Below are 17,956 nucleotides of genomic sequence, written 5' to 3'. Positions count from 1 at the left end.
CCACAGGGCTGCAGCCTTCCCTAGCGTGGCCCATCTCCTTCTAAAATGTACTTTCAATAAATCTTACTTTTTCTAAATCTTGCTGACCTGTAATTTTTTGCTGCATCAGCAGGGAAGAACTGAGGGACAACACACATAAGGCCACTGTTCATCCTCCTCCACCTTCTCCCCAATGCCTTGGGACAATGCCGGATTTCACATCACCCCAGCAGTGACACTATATCTAAATTCTGGCCAATAAAGTATAAGCAGGAGTGTTGTGTGGCACTTTATGGCCCTCCTTAAAGGGAGAGACTCTTGTTTCTTTGTCCCGCTGCTTCAGACACAGATGTGATGGTTGGGATGCCATTTGCATTTGGACCACTAGTGCAAGTTTGTGTCATAGGGACTGCAGCCTTGGGTTTCCTGTCTCTAGACTTTTATGTTGAGAGACAAACTGTTAATTTCAGCAGGGTCATTTTGGGCTTCTCCACTAGCAGCTGAACTGAATCCTAACAACTCAGGAAAAGCTTAAGCTGTCTTTCATCTACATCTGTCTGTCTGATCTCCATTATCTCATAACGTACCAAAAGAAGGGCTGCAACTAAATTTTATAAGACCATTATAAGACCTTAAAATACGATCACCAAGATCACCATTGTTCTTGGTGATCGTATTTTAAGAGAAAAAGGATTAATTTAAACTTTAAACAGATATACATTATTCTAGATCTACAATACAGCCTTATCATTTTTTTAAAATTTTTCAATTAGAGTTGACATTTAATATTATTTTATATGTTTCAGCTGTATGGCATAGTGGTTAGACATTTACATAATTTAAAAAGTGATTCTCCCTAATTAGCTTATTACCCACATAGTAATAACTATGTAATAACTATACATAGTTATTACAGTATTATTGATTATTTCCCTATGCTGTACTTCACATCTCCATGACTATTTTATAACTATCAATTTGTACTTCTTAAGCTCTTTACCTTTTTTCTGTCAGCCCCCCAACCCCTCCTATTTGCCAATCACCAGTTTTTTCTCTGTATCTATGAGTCTGTTTCCATTTTGTCTCCTTAAATTTCACATATAAGTGAAATATGGTATTTGTCTTTCTGACATATTTCACTTAGCGTAATACCCTTTAGGTCCATCCATGTTTTGGTAAATAGTAAGATTTCATATTTTTAATTGCAGAGTAATATTCCATCGTATATATGTACCACCTGTTTGTCCAGTTGTCTATTGATGGGCACCTAGGTTGCTTCCATATCTTGCCTATTGTAAATAGCCCAGCAGCGAACATAGATTTGCATATATCTTTTTGAATTAATGTTTTGGTTTTCTTTGGGTAAATTCCCAGTTGTGGAATTGCTGGGTCATATGGTAGTTCTATTTTTAATTTTTTGAGGAACTTTTAAATTGTTTTCCATAGTGGCTGTCTCAATTTGCAATTCCACAGTGGCTGTCCCAATTTGCAACAGCACACAAGGGTTTTTTTCCTTCACATTTTGCCAACACGTGTTGTGTGTTAATTTATTGATAATATTGATAATATATCAGAAAAAAATATTACTCAGAGCAATGTCAGAGAGTTTACTGCCTATATTTTCTTCTAGAACTTTTATGGTTTTGGGTTTTACATTTAAGTCTGTAATCCATTTTGAGTTTATTCTTGAATATGGTGTAAGAAGATGGTCCGATTTCATTTTTTTTTCTTGCAGGTATCTGTTCAGTTTTCCTAACACGATTTATTGAATAAACTGTCTTTACCTCATTGTATATTCTTGCCTCTGTGGTCATAGCTTAATAACTATATAGTCATGGACTTATTTCTGAATTCTCTATTCCGTTCCGTTGATCTATGTGTCTGTTTTTATGCCAGTACCATGCTGTTTTGATTACTCTAGACTCGTAGTGTAGTTTGTTCTTCTTTCTCAAGATTGCCTTTGATGTTCAGGGATTTTTTGTGGTTCCATATACATTTTAGGATTATTTTTTCTAGATCTGCGAAAAATGCCATTGTATTTCGACAGAGATTGCATTGAACCTATAGATTGCTTTGAGTAGTATGGACATTTTAACAATGTTAAAATTTCCTACCCATGAGCACAGTATATGTTTCTATTTATTTATATCTTCTTCAATCACTTTCTTCAATGTCTTATAGTTTTCTGAGTACAGGTCTTTACCTCCTTGGTTAAAATTATTCCTTGGGGTGTGTGTGTGTGTGTATGTATTGTTTTCTTAATTTCTCTTTCTGAAAGTTCATTATGGGTGTATAAAAATGCAACCAATTTCCGAATATTAATTTCGTATACTGCTACTTTACTGAATTCATTTATCATTCTAACAGTTTTTTTGGGGTTTGCCCTATATAGTATCATGTCATCTGCTAATAATGACAGGTTTACTTCTTCCTTTCTAATGTTTGCCTTTTATTTCTTTTTTCTTGTCTGATATCTGTGGCTAGGACTTTCAATACTATCTTAAATAAAAGTGGTAGAAGTGGATATCCTTGTCTTGTTCCTGATCTTGAGGAAAATACTTTTTTGCTTTTTTCATCGAGGATGACGTTAGTTATGGGTTTGTCAGATTATTATGTTGAGGTATGTTTCTCCTATTCCAACTTAGCTGAGAGTTTTAATCATAAATGGATGTTAGATTTTGTCAAGAACCTTTTCTGTATCTATTGATATGATCATATGATTTTTATATTTCAATTTGTTAATGTGGTGTATCACATTTATTGATTTCAAGATTTTGGACCAAATTTGCATCTCAAGAATAAATTCAACTTGATCATGGTATTATCTTTTTAATGTGTTGCTGAATTTGGTTTACTAATATTTTGTTGAGATTTTTGCATCTACATTCATCGGGGATATCGGCCTATGATTATCTTTTTTTTTTTTTTTTTTTTGACTGTCTTTGTCTGGTTTGAGAATCAGAGTAATGGTGGCTTCATAACATGAGCTTGAGAGCCTCCCCCGTTGACATTTTTTGAACTAGTTTGAAAAAATTAAGTGTTAATTCCTTTTTGAATGTTTGGTAAAATTCACCTGTGAAGCCATTCGGTCCAGGCTTTTGTTTGTTGGGAGTTTTTTAATGACTGATTAGATTCCCTTAGTAGTAATTAGTCTGTTTAGATTTTCTGTTTCTTCTTGACTCAGTCTTGAGAGAGTGTATGTTTCTAGATATTTATCCATTTCTTCCAGATTTTCCAATTTGTTGGCATATAATTGCTTGTAGTATTTTTTAAAAAATAATCTTTTGTATTTCTTTGGAATCAATTGTCCCTTTTCTTTTACTTCCATTTTTATTTATTTGGGTCCTTGTTTTTTTGATGAGTCTGGTTAAAGGTTTATTAATTTTATTTATTTTTTCGAAGAACCAGCTCTTGGTTTCATTAATCTTTTGCATTTTTTTAGTCTCTATTTTATTTATTTCTACTCTGATGTTTATTATTTCTTTTCTTCTACTTACTTTGGGCTTTGTTTGCTGTTTTTTTTACCTAGTTCCTTTAGAGGTAAGGTTAGATTGTTTATTTGAGATTTTATTTGTTCTGTATTGCTATGAATTTCCCCCTTAGGATTGTTTCTGTTTTGTCCCATACATTTTAGTTCATTGTGTTTTCATTTTCATGTGTCTCAAGTCATCTTTTGATTTCTTCTTTGATCTCATTATTAACTCATTTATTGTTTAGCAGCATGTTATTTAGCCTCCATGTGTTTGTGTATTTTTCAGTTTTTTCTTATAATTGATTTCTAGTTTCATAACATTGTGGTTGGAAAAGACGCTTGATATGATTTCAATCTTCTTAATTTACTGAGACTTGTTTTGTGGCTTACCATGTGGTCTATCTTGGAAAATGTTTTATGTGCATTTGAGAAGAATGCATATGCTACTGTTTTGGGTGAAATGCTCTAAAAGTATCAATTAAATTCAAATGGCCCAGTGTGTCATTTAAGAACATTTTTACCTTGTTGAATTTCTGTCTAAAAGATTTATTGGTGTCGATGGGGTGTTCAAATCCCCTACTGTGATTGTATTACTGTTGCTCTCTCCTTTTATGTTGGTCAATATTTGCTTTATGTATTTAGGTGCTACTATGCTGGGTGCATAAATGTTTACTAGGGTTATATCTTCTTGTTGGATTGATCTCTTTATCATTATGTAATGCCCTTCTTTGTCTTTTACTATAGCTTTTGTTTTGAAGTCTTTTTTTTTGTCTGATATAAGTATTGCTACACCAGCATTTTTTGTTTTTATTTGCATAAAATATATTTTTCCATCCCTTTAATTATTTCAGTCCTTGTATGTCTTTTGATCTGAAGTTAGTCTCTTGTGGATAGCATATGTATGGGTTTTGTTTTCTTATCTATTCAGCTACCCTATGTCTTTTGATTGGAACATTTATCTATTTACATTTAAGGTGATTTTTGATAGTGAAATAGTTATTACCATTTATTATTCATATTTATATTTTTCTACTTCTCCTTCTTTTACTTATAGAAGCCCCTTCAACATTTCTTGTAATACTGGCTTGCTGTTGACTAATTCCCTTATTCTTTTCCTGTCTGGGAAGCTCTTTATCTCACCTTCAATTTTAATTGATGGCCTTGTTGGGTAGAGTAGCCTTGGTTGTAGGTCTTTACTTTTTATCACTTTCAATATTTTGTGCCAATCTCTTCTGGTCTGCAAATTTTCTCTTGAAAAATCAGTTGACAATCTCATGGAGTATCCTTGTAAGTAACTAACTTCCTTTGTCTTGCTGCTTTTAAGCTTCTCTCTTTGTCTTTAACTCTTGCCATTTTTATTATGACTTCTCTTTGTGTGGGTCTACTTGGGTTCACCTTATTCACATCTCTCTGTGCTTCCTGGATTTGTATATCTATTTCTTTCACCAGGTTAGGGAAGTTTTCAGTTATTATTTCCTCAAATACATTCTCAATCTCTTGCTTTCTCTCTTCTTCTGGTACTCCTATGATACGAATGTTGTTATACTTGATGTTGTCCCAGAGCTCTTTTAAACTATCTTTATTGTTTAATTTTTTTTTTTTCCTCTTTGCTGTTCTGATTTGGTCTTGTTTGTTACCTTGCCTTCTAAATTGCTGGTTGCTCCTCTGCTTCATTTAATCCACTGTTGATTCCTTCTAGTGTATTCTTCATTTCAGTTATTGTATTCTTCATTTCTGACTGTTTTTCTTTTTATAGCTTATAAGTTTTTTATGCTTACCCTTCTTCATTGAAGTTCTCACTGAATTCACCTATTCTTCCTCTAAATTTATTGAGCATCCTTATAACCAGTGTTTTGAACTCTGTTTCTGGTATGTTACTTGACTCCATTTTTCAAAATTCCTTTTCTGGAGTTTTGTCTTGTTCTTTCATTTGGAACATTTTTCTTTGTTTTCTTATTTGACTGCCTCTCTGTGCTTGTTTCTATATATTAGGTAGACCTACTATATTTTCCAGTCTTAGCTGGGTGCTTTTATGTAGTAGGTGCCCTGTTTAGCCCAGTGGTGCAGTCTCCCTGCTCATCTCTGCCGCGTGCTCCAGGAGTGTCCCTTGTGTGGGTCATGTGTGCCTTCCTGTTGTAGTTGAGTCTTGATTGCTGTTGACATAGCATTACATCAGATTAACTCTCAGGCTGACTGGCGGTGAGGATTGGCCATGCCTATAGTTTATGAGCTGCTGTGTAAGAGTTGATCTTATGAAATGGGATTTGCCCCAGTAAGCTCGTTTGCCTGTTGAGTCCACCATTTGGGTGTGCACCTTGTGGGGCTAATAAGGGATATTCCATTCAGATTTAATGCCAGCCTTTGGGTATGTTTGTGTATTTGTGCTAACAAAGTCAGCTGCTGCTTGTGACTGACCTGGGGCTACCTGACAGGAGCTAAGAAGATATCTGAGCTTGGTTGTTGCATATGCTGGAACAGGGGGCACATAGGAGAGGTCACGTAGTGAACCGAGGATGGCTGCCACCAGCGCTAGGTTGGGGTAGCTCAGCAAAAGTCCAGGGCATCCCAATCCTTGAGGCTTCCTGTAGGTTTAGTAGCTGAAAAAGCCTTGGGTAGTATGTGAGTTGGATGAAGTGGAGTCTCAGAGAGTCACCAGGGCAGGGCAAGTGGTGTTCCTCAGGTTAGTGCAGGTTCATATTTGAAGCCCGTGCTGAGCTTGTGGCCACTTGCAAAAGTCTCTGATCACACTGAGGCCATCTGTTTCCTGCTTTGGACCTGCAGACCTTCAAGATTCATTCAAGGAATACTGCAGCTTGGGCCTGGGCTGTTTGTCTGCCACTAAAAGTGTCTCTTGAGGTGTGCGGGCCAAGGCTTTCGATTGCTGCCAAAGGAGTTTCTTTTGCAGAGTATAGGGTGGGGCTTGTTGCCTAGCAATGAAATTGCCATCAGTAATTTTCTAGTTGGGTATATTGGAGTCTCAGGGAGTTACCAGGATGGAGTGATCAGGTATCACCATGCCAATGCAGATTTGGATTTGGCTGTGTGCCAGGAAGGCTCAATTCAGTCAAAATGGCACTTGCTTGTAGCTGCACAGGAGGAGGGCTCAACAAACGAACAATGGTGGCTGTCCCTCCAGCCCTCACCTTAAAGTCACACAACTCAGTCTTTCCCTATATGTCTCTGATGCCTCCTGAGCTGCTGTCCCTCTGCTGAAGCCTAGGGTGAGTGCTTGCAAGTGAATGAGTCTGTGTGTGGGCCCTTTAGGAGGATGCTGGGTTTCCAGCTGTCTTTTGTCTTACCCTGACAGTCAGAATCTTTACTAATATTCACAGCCAGATTTTATGGGGACACCTCTTCCTGACACTGGAACTCTGAGTTGTGGAGCCCCAGTGTGGGGTTGGGGCCTCTTGCTCCTCCAAGGGGACCTCTGCAGTGAAGATATCCCTCTTGATGCTCAACTGCCACACATGGGTATTGGACCATCCCATTCCATGTCTCTGTTCTTTCTACCAGTATGGACATAGCCTCTTCTTTATATCCCCAGTTACATTCTTCAGGTACTTCTCCAAACTGACTGTCCTATAATTTAGCTGCACTTTTAATGTGGTTATGAGAGGAGGCAAGCACAACATTTACCTACTCTGCCATCTTGACCTTACTATCAAAATATCCTTATTTTGATCACTGGGAACATTTTGAACTTTTCACTGATTTATTCAGTTCCTACAATATGTACATGTGAAGAATTGTTCTTTTGTGTTTTCAATGCTATTTTTTTCCTCTAATTTTTTCGTATTTAGTTATTTGTAATTTACTTCACTTTTTGATTCTAGACCTTCAACTTTTATTGTTCAAAATTATTCGTGTGCATAGTATTTAAAACAGAAAACCTCATTGCTGAGTGTAAGCTTCAGGTCTGTCTATTACTTTATATTTTGTGTATATAATATGTGTCTATGGAATAAAATTCAAGTGGTATAAAAGACCATAAAATGAAAAGTAAGTTTTTCTCCCACCTCCTCTCAGCCAATACAATCTTCCTACCTGGAGAAATTCACCTTTACTTCCCCTCCAGGGAGAGTCTATGTATATACTAGGAAATATGAATATATCATTTCTTTTCTCCTATAAATGGTGACATATTATACACAGTTCTTCACCAAACTTTTTCACCTGAAAATATATCTTGACAATTGTTTCATATGAATTTAAACCTCTTATTCTTTCTTTGTTTGTCTTATAATACTCTCTTTATTGTTTATGATTTATATGAGAATTGATTCCCTGGGATATCTTAAACTTTTTAATAGCCACACATCCCACTAGTCTACTATTCCATTGTGTGAATGTATCATAACTTATTTAACGAAAGCTCTACTGCTAAACATTTAGATTGTTTCAGATCTTTTGCAGTTATCAACAATGCTGCAGCAAAGATGCTAATGCATTAGGCATTTCAATTAGGTGTGAAAATATTTGTAGGAAAATTCCTAGATATGGCTGTTGGGTCAAAGACAGATGCATTTAAATGCAGATAGATATCACAGAGGTGTTTTTCATAGAGTTAACTAAACTTCTATTTACTTCAACCTACAATGTTCAAGATGCCTTTTTCTCTATACCATCTCCAAAATAGAATACTGCTAAACTTTCTGATTCTTGACATTCTTGTAAGGGAAAATGATATCTCATAATAGCTTTAATTTACATTTTTAAAAATTTTGAAAGAGGCTCAGTATTTCTTTATATTTTCTTTTCTGAGAACTATTTATTTATATTCTTTGCTAATTTTCTATTGTGTTGTTGATAATTTTTTATTGATCTATGAGATCTCTTCCTTTATTAAAAGAAATAGAATTTTGTCTGTGTTACACATTACAACATATTAATATTATGCCATTTTTACTTTGTTTATGCTGTATTTTTGCCATGCATAATTAGAGAAATAATCTTAGTCGACTATGTCAATCTTTTCTTTTATGATTTTGAAAGTCTGTGTCACATCTACAGCAGCATTCCTTGTTAAAAAATTTAAAAGAATTAGCTTGTTTTCTTCTTATAATTTGTTTTTACATTCAGCTTTCTGATCCAGGTGGAGTTTATTTTACTGTAAAGAATTAGGTCATGGTTCTAACTTAAAAAATTTAAGATGGCTATCCAGTTGTTTTAATACAGTTTTCTAAGAAATTGTGTTTATTTTACAAATTTACCCTCCACTATAGGGCAAATATAGTCATGGGCTAAAAGCTGTCATGCACAAAGAATAGCATATTTTACACATGGCAGGACAGGTAAGTGAATTATATATTCTTGAGTATATTTAAATGTGTTTCCTATAGTTGTAGGAAGAAGTAATTTTCCCCTCAAAAATGTAAGAGAGTATTCTTCAAAGGTATGTTTATACAAAACAAATACAACAGAATATTGACACTTTCCAGGACTTGTCCAAGATTCTTAATTGAGATGTCAGTGCTGGGTGGTCTGCGAAGTTAAGTGTGTTGCTCATCAATAGACTTGGCACACTGTCCACATTCATGCAAGGTACTTATAAAGTATTCCAACATAATTCTCAAAACAACTCTATTATAAATTACCACATGTCACAGGCTTTTGGGATCTCTTATAAATAATGTTCTCAAAACCTTAATTGTTAAATCTGCTCAAGCTATGGTTAACGAGATTAAACTGTAACCAAGAAGATTCATTGTTACATAAATGATAGTGGAAAATAAATGAGAAGCTTTATCTTATTAAATAGTATTAAAATATAGGCATTTTGGAGGAGTAAATGTCTAGATGTTAGTTACAAAATGAAGTATTTTTGTAGTTGTACAGATAACAGAAATACTTTACATATGCATTGCACACTTTACAAATGTATTGCACAGTTTACAAAAATGCTTTCTGATCCATTATCACAACTTGATTTTCAAAAATCTCTATAAAGTAAACCCATGTCATAACAATAAAAAGAAGGAAGAAATGGGCAGCCTTATTAAAGGATTATACTTTGAATAAATAATATTTTTTTGTTTTCTAGTTTAAAAACAAAATCCCATTACTCTATGATCCAGCATTTTCACTTCTGGGAATATATCCAAAAGAATTGAAAGCAGGAACTCAGACAGATATTTGTACACCTATTTCATAGAAGCATTGTACACTGTAGCCAAAAGGTGGAAGTGACCCAAGTATTCATCAACAGATAAATGGATAAACAAAATGTGGTCTATACATACAGTAGAATATTGTTCAGCCCTCAAAAAGAAGAAAATACTGTCACCTGTTATAATATGGACGAAGCTTGAGAACATTTTGCCAAGTTAAACAAGCTAGTCACACAAACAAAAATACTGTATAATTCCACTTATATGAGGTAACTAGTATAGCCAAATTCATAGAAAGAGAAAGTAGAATAGTGTTTGCAAGGGGCTGAGAAGAGAGAGAAATGGGGGAGTTGTTGTTTAATGGGTATAATTTCAGTTTTATAGATGAAAAAGTTCTGGAGACTGGTTGCACAACAATGTCAATGCACTTACCTATATGCTTAAAAGTTGTTAAAATGGTAAATTTTATGTTATGTTAGTTTTCCATATTAAAAAATAAAATCTATTTTGCAAGCTCCACATCTCACAAACCTGTCCAAAGACCTCTTCATTAACGGTGAAAGTGAGGTCTAGGATATCTGTGATGTTGTTGTCCTTCATCCATTGCAAGCTCTGGTGGAATTCTTCATCCAAATATTCCAAGTCACTCAAATCGCAGGGCCTGGGACCATTTAAATGGAGAAAGGTTAAATGAATGGCTGCCTAGACCTCATTCCAAAATGTTTTTATACAACTCCTAGCTAAACCAACACAGACTTATTCTAATAATTTGATATTTTTGAATATATTTTCTCTTTTAAAAAGAAAATATTAAAATATCTACAATAATAAACATAAAATAATTATCAACTCATGAATTTTTCATAATTGAAAAAGTATCATTTTAAAACAACTAAGGTTTAGATGAATCAATTCTATTAGTTTAATGAAATGTTTGTAATGTTACTATAATTGTTTATATAAACTAATTTATATCTACTGTATGCTGTTATAATACTCTTCTTTGTGCATAAATAAAATCTCCAAATGCATTTTTATTGCATTTAAATGTTTATGAGATATCTAAGCACTCAGAAAAGTAAACCACCATAAACTTCATAGGAATGCTTAGGCAAAACAGGAACAAAAGAGCCAGAGGTACTAGGAAGGCCAGCACTTGTTATCCTGCAGGTGAGACTGGATGGATTGTGACTTGTGATACACTTACAGTCTCAGGAGTGCCTTATAGAAGGGTCTTGTGAAGAAGGCGTCAAGAAGGTATTGATGTATCAAAGCCAGACCTAGGATACGACCACTAAACCTAAACCTGGAACACAGACAAGACAGAGAGATTTAAGAATATATAGAAATTTACATTGTTAAGTATATTAATTTGTATTTTTATTTTATGTGTTTCTTTGTAGTACCCATTTTAAACCACTTAAGGAATTTGCCAATTGATGACACAAAGGAGGCGCCCATTCTCCTTCTCCTTATTCTTTACCAAAAACTGTGCTTATGTATTTGATATGTATTAAAAGAATCTTTCTCTCCTCCAAGTACCAGAATAGAGTCATTTTGCCAGGATCCTCTTCTCAGATCTGAGAGTCTAAGAAGCCAAGAAAAGAGAAATACTGGTGAAGGAGAATTCTGGAACCCTGGATACACAGCCCACAATCTGAGGAGGACTTGAACCCAAGGACATAGAAAGTTTTCTGAACTGTGCATCCTTACCTCTTCAAGCATTCTAGATATACTACCTGCAAGTTAATGTGTGTTTGATACTATGTTGGGAATTGGAGGATTTGAGTATGAAACACACATGGCAGTTGGGTTTACAGTCAGTGGGAAGAATCACATGGGATCACATTCTGATAAGCAATAAGCTGAGCCTACATTGCCATTTAATATTGCCAGGCCAGCCACATACAAACAAAGGACAAAGTCTCTGCTAGAAAAAATTTGTCACATAGCCTGGCCACCTCCACATATAAGGGCCTTTACTGATTTAAATCCTTTTTGGGGAAAATAACTTCCTGGAATTTTTGCTGGTAACTTGCATAGCTGAATGTGAAGGCTCTCTGGAGGTTGATCTCATCATTGCCCTGCTTCTAAACAGCTTGTTTGCCTGGTCTAATATATTGGTTTCTCCACCATGTCAACCTTGCCAATCTCTGGCACCAAAATTGATGTCTCCCTGGTCTCTTCCTATCAAACTAGATTTTCATCTAAGCATAGACTTAGTTGTGATCCTTCCAATTGAAATTCTCAACTAACCCATCTCTTCCACTTTCCATGAGGCTCTTTTTAGACTAAAAGATGTCCTACTCTATGCTGCCATTTAAAAAAAAAAATGTTAAAATGAATAGATTATCTGCTCCTGTAGCATAAGTGTGATTATAAATAGTATTTCAAATTGTCGTGTTTGAAGTAGTCAATTATTTTGGCATGAAATAACATTTAATATTATTGAGTCTGAAGAGATTTGAGGTGAGTAGAACCTCACTAAAGGTACTATGGGTCACTGTGGATGAGGATCATAGGATAATCAAACATCTTAGAGTTCTTGAGGCCAGGGTGCTCCCTCATTGCTCTTTCCTGACCAACCCTGGTCTCCAATATGGTATCTATGATTCCGTGTATAAAAATACAGTTCACTCCAATAAAGGCTTACCTGCTCTAACTAGACTAAGGCATTACAATTGGTGCTACTAACATGATGATGGGGTTGTTGTCATCCATGTAGAGATGACTGAGACCACCCAGAGCTGAGGAGAGAAAATGTCAACACAGAGGTGCCTGACCAAGTACTATCCTCACTTAAAGTTGGCCCTAGAAGCTCTAGTGAAAAGATTTGGTCATATTGGCAGGCAGTGAGTATCCTCAGATATGAAAATCGATGAAAATATTACATGAGAATGCTATTTTCAGATCAATGTTAAAAATTAAATATCTTAATGAATTGTAAGTATTCTGGCAAAATATGAATTATTCAAATCTATTCAAGAAGCAGAAAACTTAAATAGACAACTATAATGTAAACTAGAAAACTTTGAAGAGAAAGGACTATATTCGAAATTGAGACTGGGACTGACCGTGCGTGTGTGTGTGTGTGTGTGTGTGTGTGTGTGTGCATATGCATACATATACATATATTTAAAGACATATTCTTTTGAACCTTCAATGGTCAGAAAATCCCTTTATTTTTTGAATTGTTTCAGAAATTAGAAGAGCGTAGAGAACTTCTTAATTCATCATTAGGAGCTACCATAAACATAAAATGCAATCTTGATAAGAGCAAAAGAAAGAAAACTAGGATTTGAGAGGAAAATGGCAGACTAGGTAAAAGCAGGGTTCACTTCCTCCTAGGTCCTCATTGAAATTACAAATAAGTTATAAAATAATGAATGTGGAGAATCACCTGAAGTCCAGCTGATTGTAACACCTATGTCTGGTAATATAAAGGAGCCACATTGAAGCTGGTAGGAGGGGCAAAGTCGCAAATCGGGCTGGACCTGCACCTGTGGGTGGTGGAAGATTACTGGGAGGGAGAGCGAGGCTGCAGAGGCTCTTCTGAAGGAGAGGGGGGTCCTGGTCTCATTTGGAGGCTCCCCGCCCAGGATCCCAGCCCAGGGAAGAGGAGATTCCAATAACTCTGACTGTAAAACCAGAGGGAATTCTGGCCATCTGGGTGAGACAGAAGGAGACTGAAACCCTAGACACTCCTTTGAAGGACCCGTGCACAGGCTTTCTGATCTGCAGACACTCACCCGGGACACTGGAGGTGGGTCAGAGTCTCCCACAGGATTCATACTGAGAAAGTCTGCTTTACCTGGTACAACAATGAGGGCTGGAAGGGCAGCCACCATTGTGCCTTAGTCTGGTCCCCCTGCCGGGCAATCTACAGACTGCACCAGCTTGACTGTGCAGACCCCTCCCACAGGGCCATTAGGAAGCACTGGCCTGAGGAGCTCAGCCCGCCCCATCCAACCTGCAGATTGCCTAAGGCTTTTGTTGCTGAATGGCTACTGCACCCTGCACGGATTCAGGGTCAAGCATTCACAGCTGGCAGCCAGTGCTGTGAGTACGCATTTCCTAGATAGGGTTAGGCAGATCACTGCTGCCAACATGAACTTGGGCAGATCTAGGGGATCTGTGGGCCAGTCTCAGCAAGATCACAGCAGCTGGTCTTGCTGTGACCTGCGACTTCTGCGAGAATGAGTGAAGGGTTACCAAAGTTGCAGCAAGACTGAGGCTATATTAATCTGACTGTCATTGTCTCTCTGAAGACCCCGCCCCACCCTACCCACAAATTGCCCCAGGTGGCCCATTGACAGTGAACTGCCACAGCCTTGCCCCTCCCCACATCTCTCAATCCACACGGGCAACAAACTTTGGCTAGCACAGGGCAGACACTGCATGGAAATCAGTGGCAGGCAAATCTCTGCTGCCTGCCGGGGTTGCAATATTGTGTCTGGGGAGTGCAGGGGTCTGTGGGACCACCCCAGACAGCAGCTAGTCTCATTGTGATCTATGACTACACTGGGAATGACCGAGCACAGAACTTGCAGCAAAACTGAGGTTATATGGGACTGATGGCCCTTGTCTCCCTGAGATCTCACTTCATCCAAGTGACAAAGTGCCTGCAGCTCATTGACAGCCTCACGTGCCTTCTTTGGCTCTGGGATTGTGCAGTCTGTGTAGGCAACAGACCTTGTCTAGTGCAGTGAGTGCATTTCAGGGAAAAGAGTTATGGACAGACCACTACTGCATGTACGAGCTGCAATATCTATTGAGGGGATTGTAGGGGTCTGTATTGACCTGACAGCCCTTGACTCTCTGAGCTCCTGCCCCATCCAATACACAAAGTGCCCATCACACATTGAAAGGCAGGTGCCCCTGCCCTGGGGTGGCGCATTCAGGCCCATAGTGGGCAGCAGCTGACCTTGCTATGATTGGAAACTTCTACAGGGAGCTACAGAGACAGTGGCAGGGGGAAATTTACTCGATAGACCCAGGAGACTCCCTAGGTCTCTGTGCCAGGTCAGGGACAGAGATAACCAACCACTGCCTATAGCATTGTCTCTTCCACTTACCTATAGATCCAGCATAGGCAACAACCATCTGAAGATTGCTTTGTAGTTCCTGCCAGGTAGCCCTGAGCAATCAAAAACAGTGACTGACCTTGGCCTATGGGGGAGCCCCTCCCAAGAGGCCATAAAACCAACACATCCAGAGGCTGGCATCAGACCACAACAGAGCAACTCCTGATTAGTCCCATTAGTGGTACATGCAAACAGTGGTTGCAACAAGTACATAAGCCTGCTAGGGCAAATCCCACTCAGTAGGGTCAGCCCGCACATGGCAACTTTTACCCTGTGAGTGCAGCCAATTCCCACAATTAGTCAGGCTGAGTGTTAATCCTATCTACTGATGTACTAACAACAATAAAGGCTTGGTGACAACAATAAAGGCTTGGCAACAACAGAAGATCACACACAACCTACATAAAGATAATGTCCAGAGCCTCCAGCACAGGGGATCATGGAAAGTATGCCACTGGGCCACACAGGACACCTTCCACATTAGGCCATCTGGCCAAGGCTGAGTGATGAAACAAATATTCCTGACACATAGAAAAGAATATAGAGAGACTAATAAAACAAGAAAATAAAGAAACATGTCACAAATGTAACAACAGGAAAAAACTCTAGAATATAAGCTAAATGATATGGAGGCAAGCAACATAACAGAGACAGAATTCAAAATAATGGTTACAAGGATGCTCAGCAAACTTATGGAGAGAATGGATGAGCACAATGAGAACATCAACAGAGACAGTAAGCATAAAAAAGGGCATAGAAACCATATAAAAGAACTAGTCAGAAATGAAGAATACAATAACTGAAATGAAGAATATACTAGAAGGATTCAACAGTAGATTGGATGAAGCAGAAGATCGAATTCGTGAACTGGAAGACAAGTAGCAGAAATCACCCAATCAGAACAATAAAAAAAAAATAATAATTTTTAAAAAATGAGGATAATTTAAGAGACCTCTGGGACAACATGATGCGTAACAATATCCCGATCATAGGAATACCTGAAGGGGAAGAGAGAAAGCAAGGGATTGAGAATCCATTTGAAGAAATAATGAAAGAAAACTTTCCTAACCTGGCAAAGGAATTAGACATACAAGTTCAGGAAGCATGAAGAGTCCCAAATAGGAGGAATTCAGATCCACACCAAGACACATCATAATTAAAATACCAAAAGTCAAAGACAAAGAGAGAATCTTAAAAGCAGCAAGAGAAAAGCAGTGAGTTACTTACAAGGTACCCCCATAAGAATGTCTGCTGATTTTTCAATGGAAACTTTGCAGGTCAGAAGGGACTAGCAATAAATACTCAAAGACTTGATAAACAAGAATCTACAATCACAAAAACTCTACCCAGCAGTTTTCAATTAAGATGGAAGGTGAGATAAAGAACTTCCCAGACAGGGAAAAGTTTAAGGAATTCATCACCAACAAACCAGCATTACGAGAAATGTTAAAGGGACTACTATAAAAAGAGAAGGGATAAAAAGAAAATAGGAATAACAAATACAAATAACAAAATGGCACTAACTATGTACCTATCAGGAAACCACTTTAAATGTACATGGATTAAATGCTCCAATCAAAAGACACAGGGTAGCTGAATGGATAAGAAAATAAGACCCATGCATATGCTGTCTACAAGAGACCCACTTCAAATCAAATGACACTCACAGACTGAATGTAAAGGAATGGAAAAAGATATTTCACACAAATAAAAATGAAAAAAAAAAGCTGGGTAGCGATATTTATATTAGATAAATAGACTTTAAAACAAAGGCTATCATAAGAGACAAAAAAAGGCATTACATAATGATAAAGGGATTGATAAATCAAGAGGACATAACCCTAGCAAACATATACGCACTCAACATAGAAGCACCTACATACATAAAGCAATTATTGGCTGTCATATAGGAGAGATCAATAGTAATACACTCACAGTAGGAGACTTTAACACCTCGTTGACAACAATGGACAGATCTTCCAGGCAAAGAATCAACAAGGAACCAGTTGGCCTAAAAGTCACACTAGACCTGATGGATTTAATAGATATTTTCAGAGCATTTTACCCAAAAGCAGCAAAATATACATTCTTTACAAATGCACATGAAACATTTTCTAGGATAGACCACATGTTAGGACACAAATCAAGTCTCAATAAATTTAAGAAGATTGAAATCATATTAACCGTCTTCTCTGATCACAATGGTATGAAAGTAGAAATCAACAATAAGAAAAAAAACTGGAAAATACACAAACACATGGAGGCTAAATAACATGCTACTAAACAATGCATGGGTTATTAAAGAGATCAAGGAAGAAATCAAAAGATACCTAGAGACAAACGAAAATGAAAACACAGCAATGCAAAATCTATGGGACACAGCAAAAACAGTCCTAAAAGGGAAATTCAGAGCAATACGGGCCTTCCTCAAGAAACAAGAAAATGCTCAAATAAACAATCTAACCTTACAATTAAAAGAACTAGAAAAAGAACAGCAAACAAAGCCCAAAGTGAATAGAAGGAAGGAAATAATAAAGATTAGCAAGGAAATAAATGAAATAGTCTAAAAAAACAATACAAAAGATTAATGAAACCAATAGGTGGTTCTTTGAAAAGATAAACAAAATTGACAGACCCTTAGCCAGACTCATCAAGGAAAAATGAGAGACGACTCAAAATAAATAAAATCAGAAATGAAAGAGGAGAAATAACTACGAACTCCACAGAAATACAATAGATATAAGAAAACACCAGGAGCAATTATATGCCAACAAATTGGACAATCTGGAAGAAATGGACACATTCCTGGAAATATACAATCTCCCAAGACTGAGTCAAGAAGAAACAGAAAATTTGAACCAACAGATTACCACCAATGAAATAGAATTACTTATTCTAAGTAAGCAAATGTCTCAAAAAACAAAAGTCCTGGACCAGATGGCTTCATAGGTGAATTTTACCAAACATTCAAAGAAGAATTATCACCTATTCTTCTCAAACTATTCCAAAAAATTCAAGAAGAGAGAAGGCTTCCTAACTTCTTTTATGAGGCCACCATTACCTTGATTCCAACCAGACAAAGACATTAAAAAAAAAGAAAACTATAGACAGATATCTCTTATGAACATTGGTGCAAAAATCTTCGATAAAATATTAGCAAGCCAAATTCAGCAATACATTAAAAATATTATACACCATGATCAAGTTGGATTTATTCCTAGGATGCAAGGTTGGTACAATATCTGCAAATCAATTAATGTGATACACCACATTAACAAATCAAAAGATAAAAACCATATGATCATATCAATAGA

General features: G+C 36.9%; 1 protein-coding gene across 1 annotated transcript in view; it reads right to left on the bottom strand.

The window, feature by feature from the left end:
* HECW1 (HECT, C2 and WW domain containing E3 ubiquitin protein ligase 1) overlaps window positions 1–17,956 on the bottom strand; it is a 483,256-nt gene that overhangs the window by 17,327 nt on the left and 447,973 nt on the right. The window contains exons 24-25 of the mRNA XM_011372467.2: window positions 10,766–10,864; window positions 10,090–10,219 (exon numbers count right to left, since the gene is read on the bottom strand). Coding sequence (XP_011370769.2) covers window positions 10,090–10,219; window positions 10,766–10,864 — 229 coding nt within the window. The remainder of the gene's footprint in view (window positions 1–10,089; window positions 10,220–10,765; window positions 10,865–17,956) is intronic.

This window comes from Pteropus vampyrus, unplaced genomic scaffold (assembly GCF_000151845.1).
Source record: "Pteropus vampyrus isolate Shadow unplaced genomic scaffold, Pvam_2.0 Scaffold208, whole genome shotgun sequence".
Classification (NCBI taxonomy): Eukaryota; Metazoa; Chordata; class Mammalia; order Chiroptera; family Pteropodidae; genus Pteropus; species Pteropus vampyrus.
This window is presented reverse-complemented; position numbering and strand designations above follow the sequence as displayed.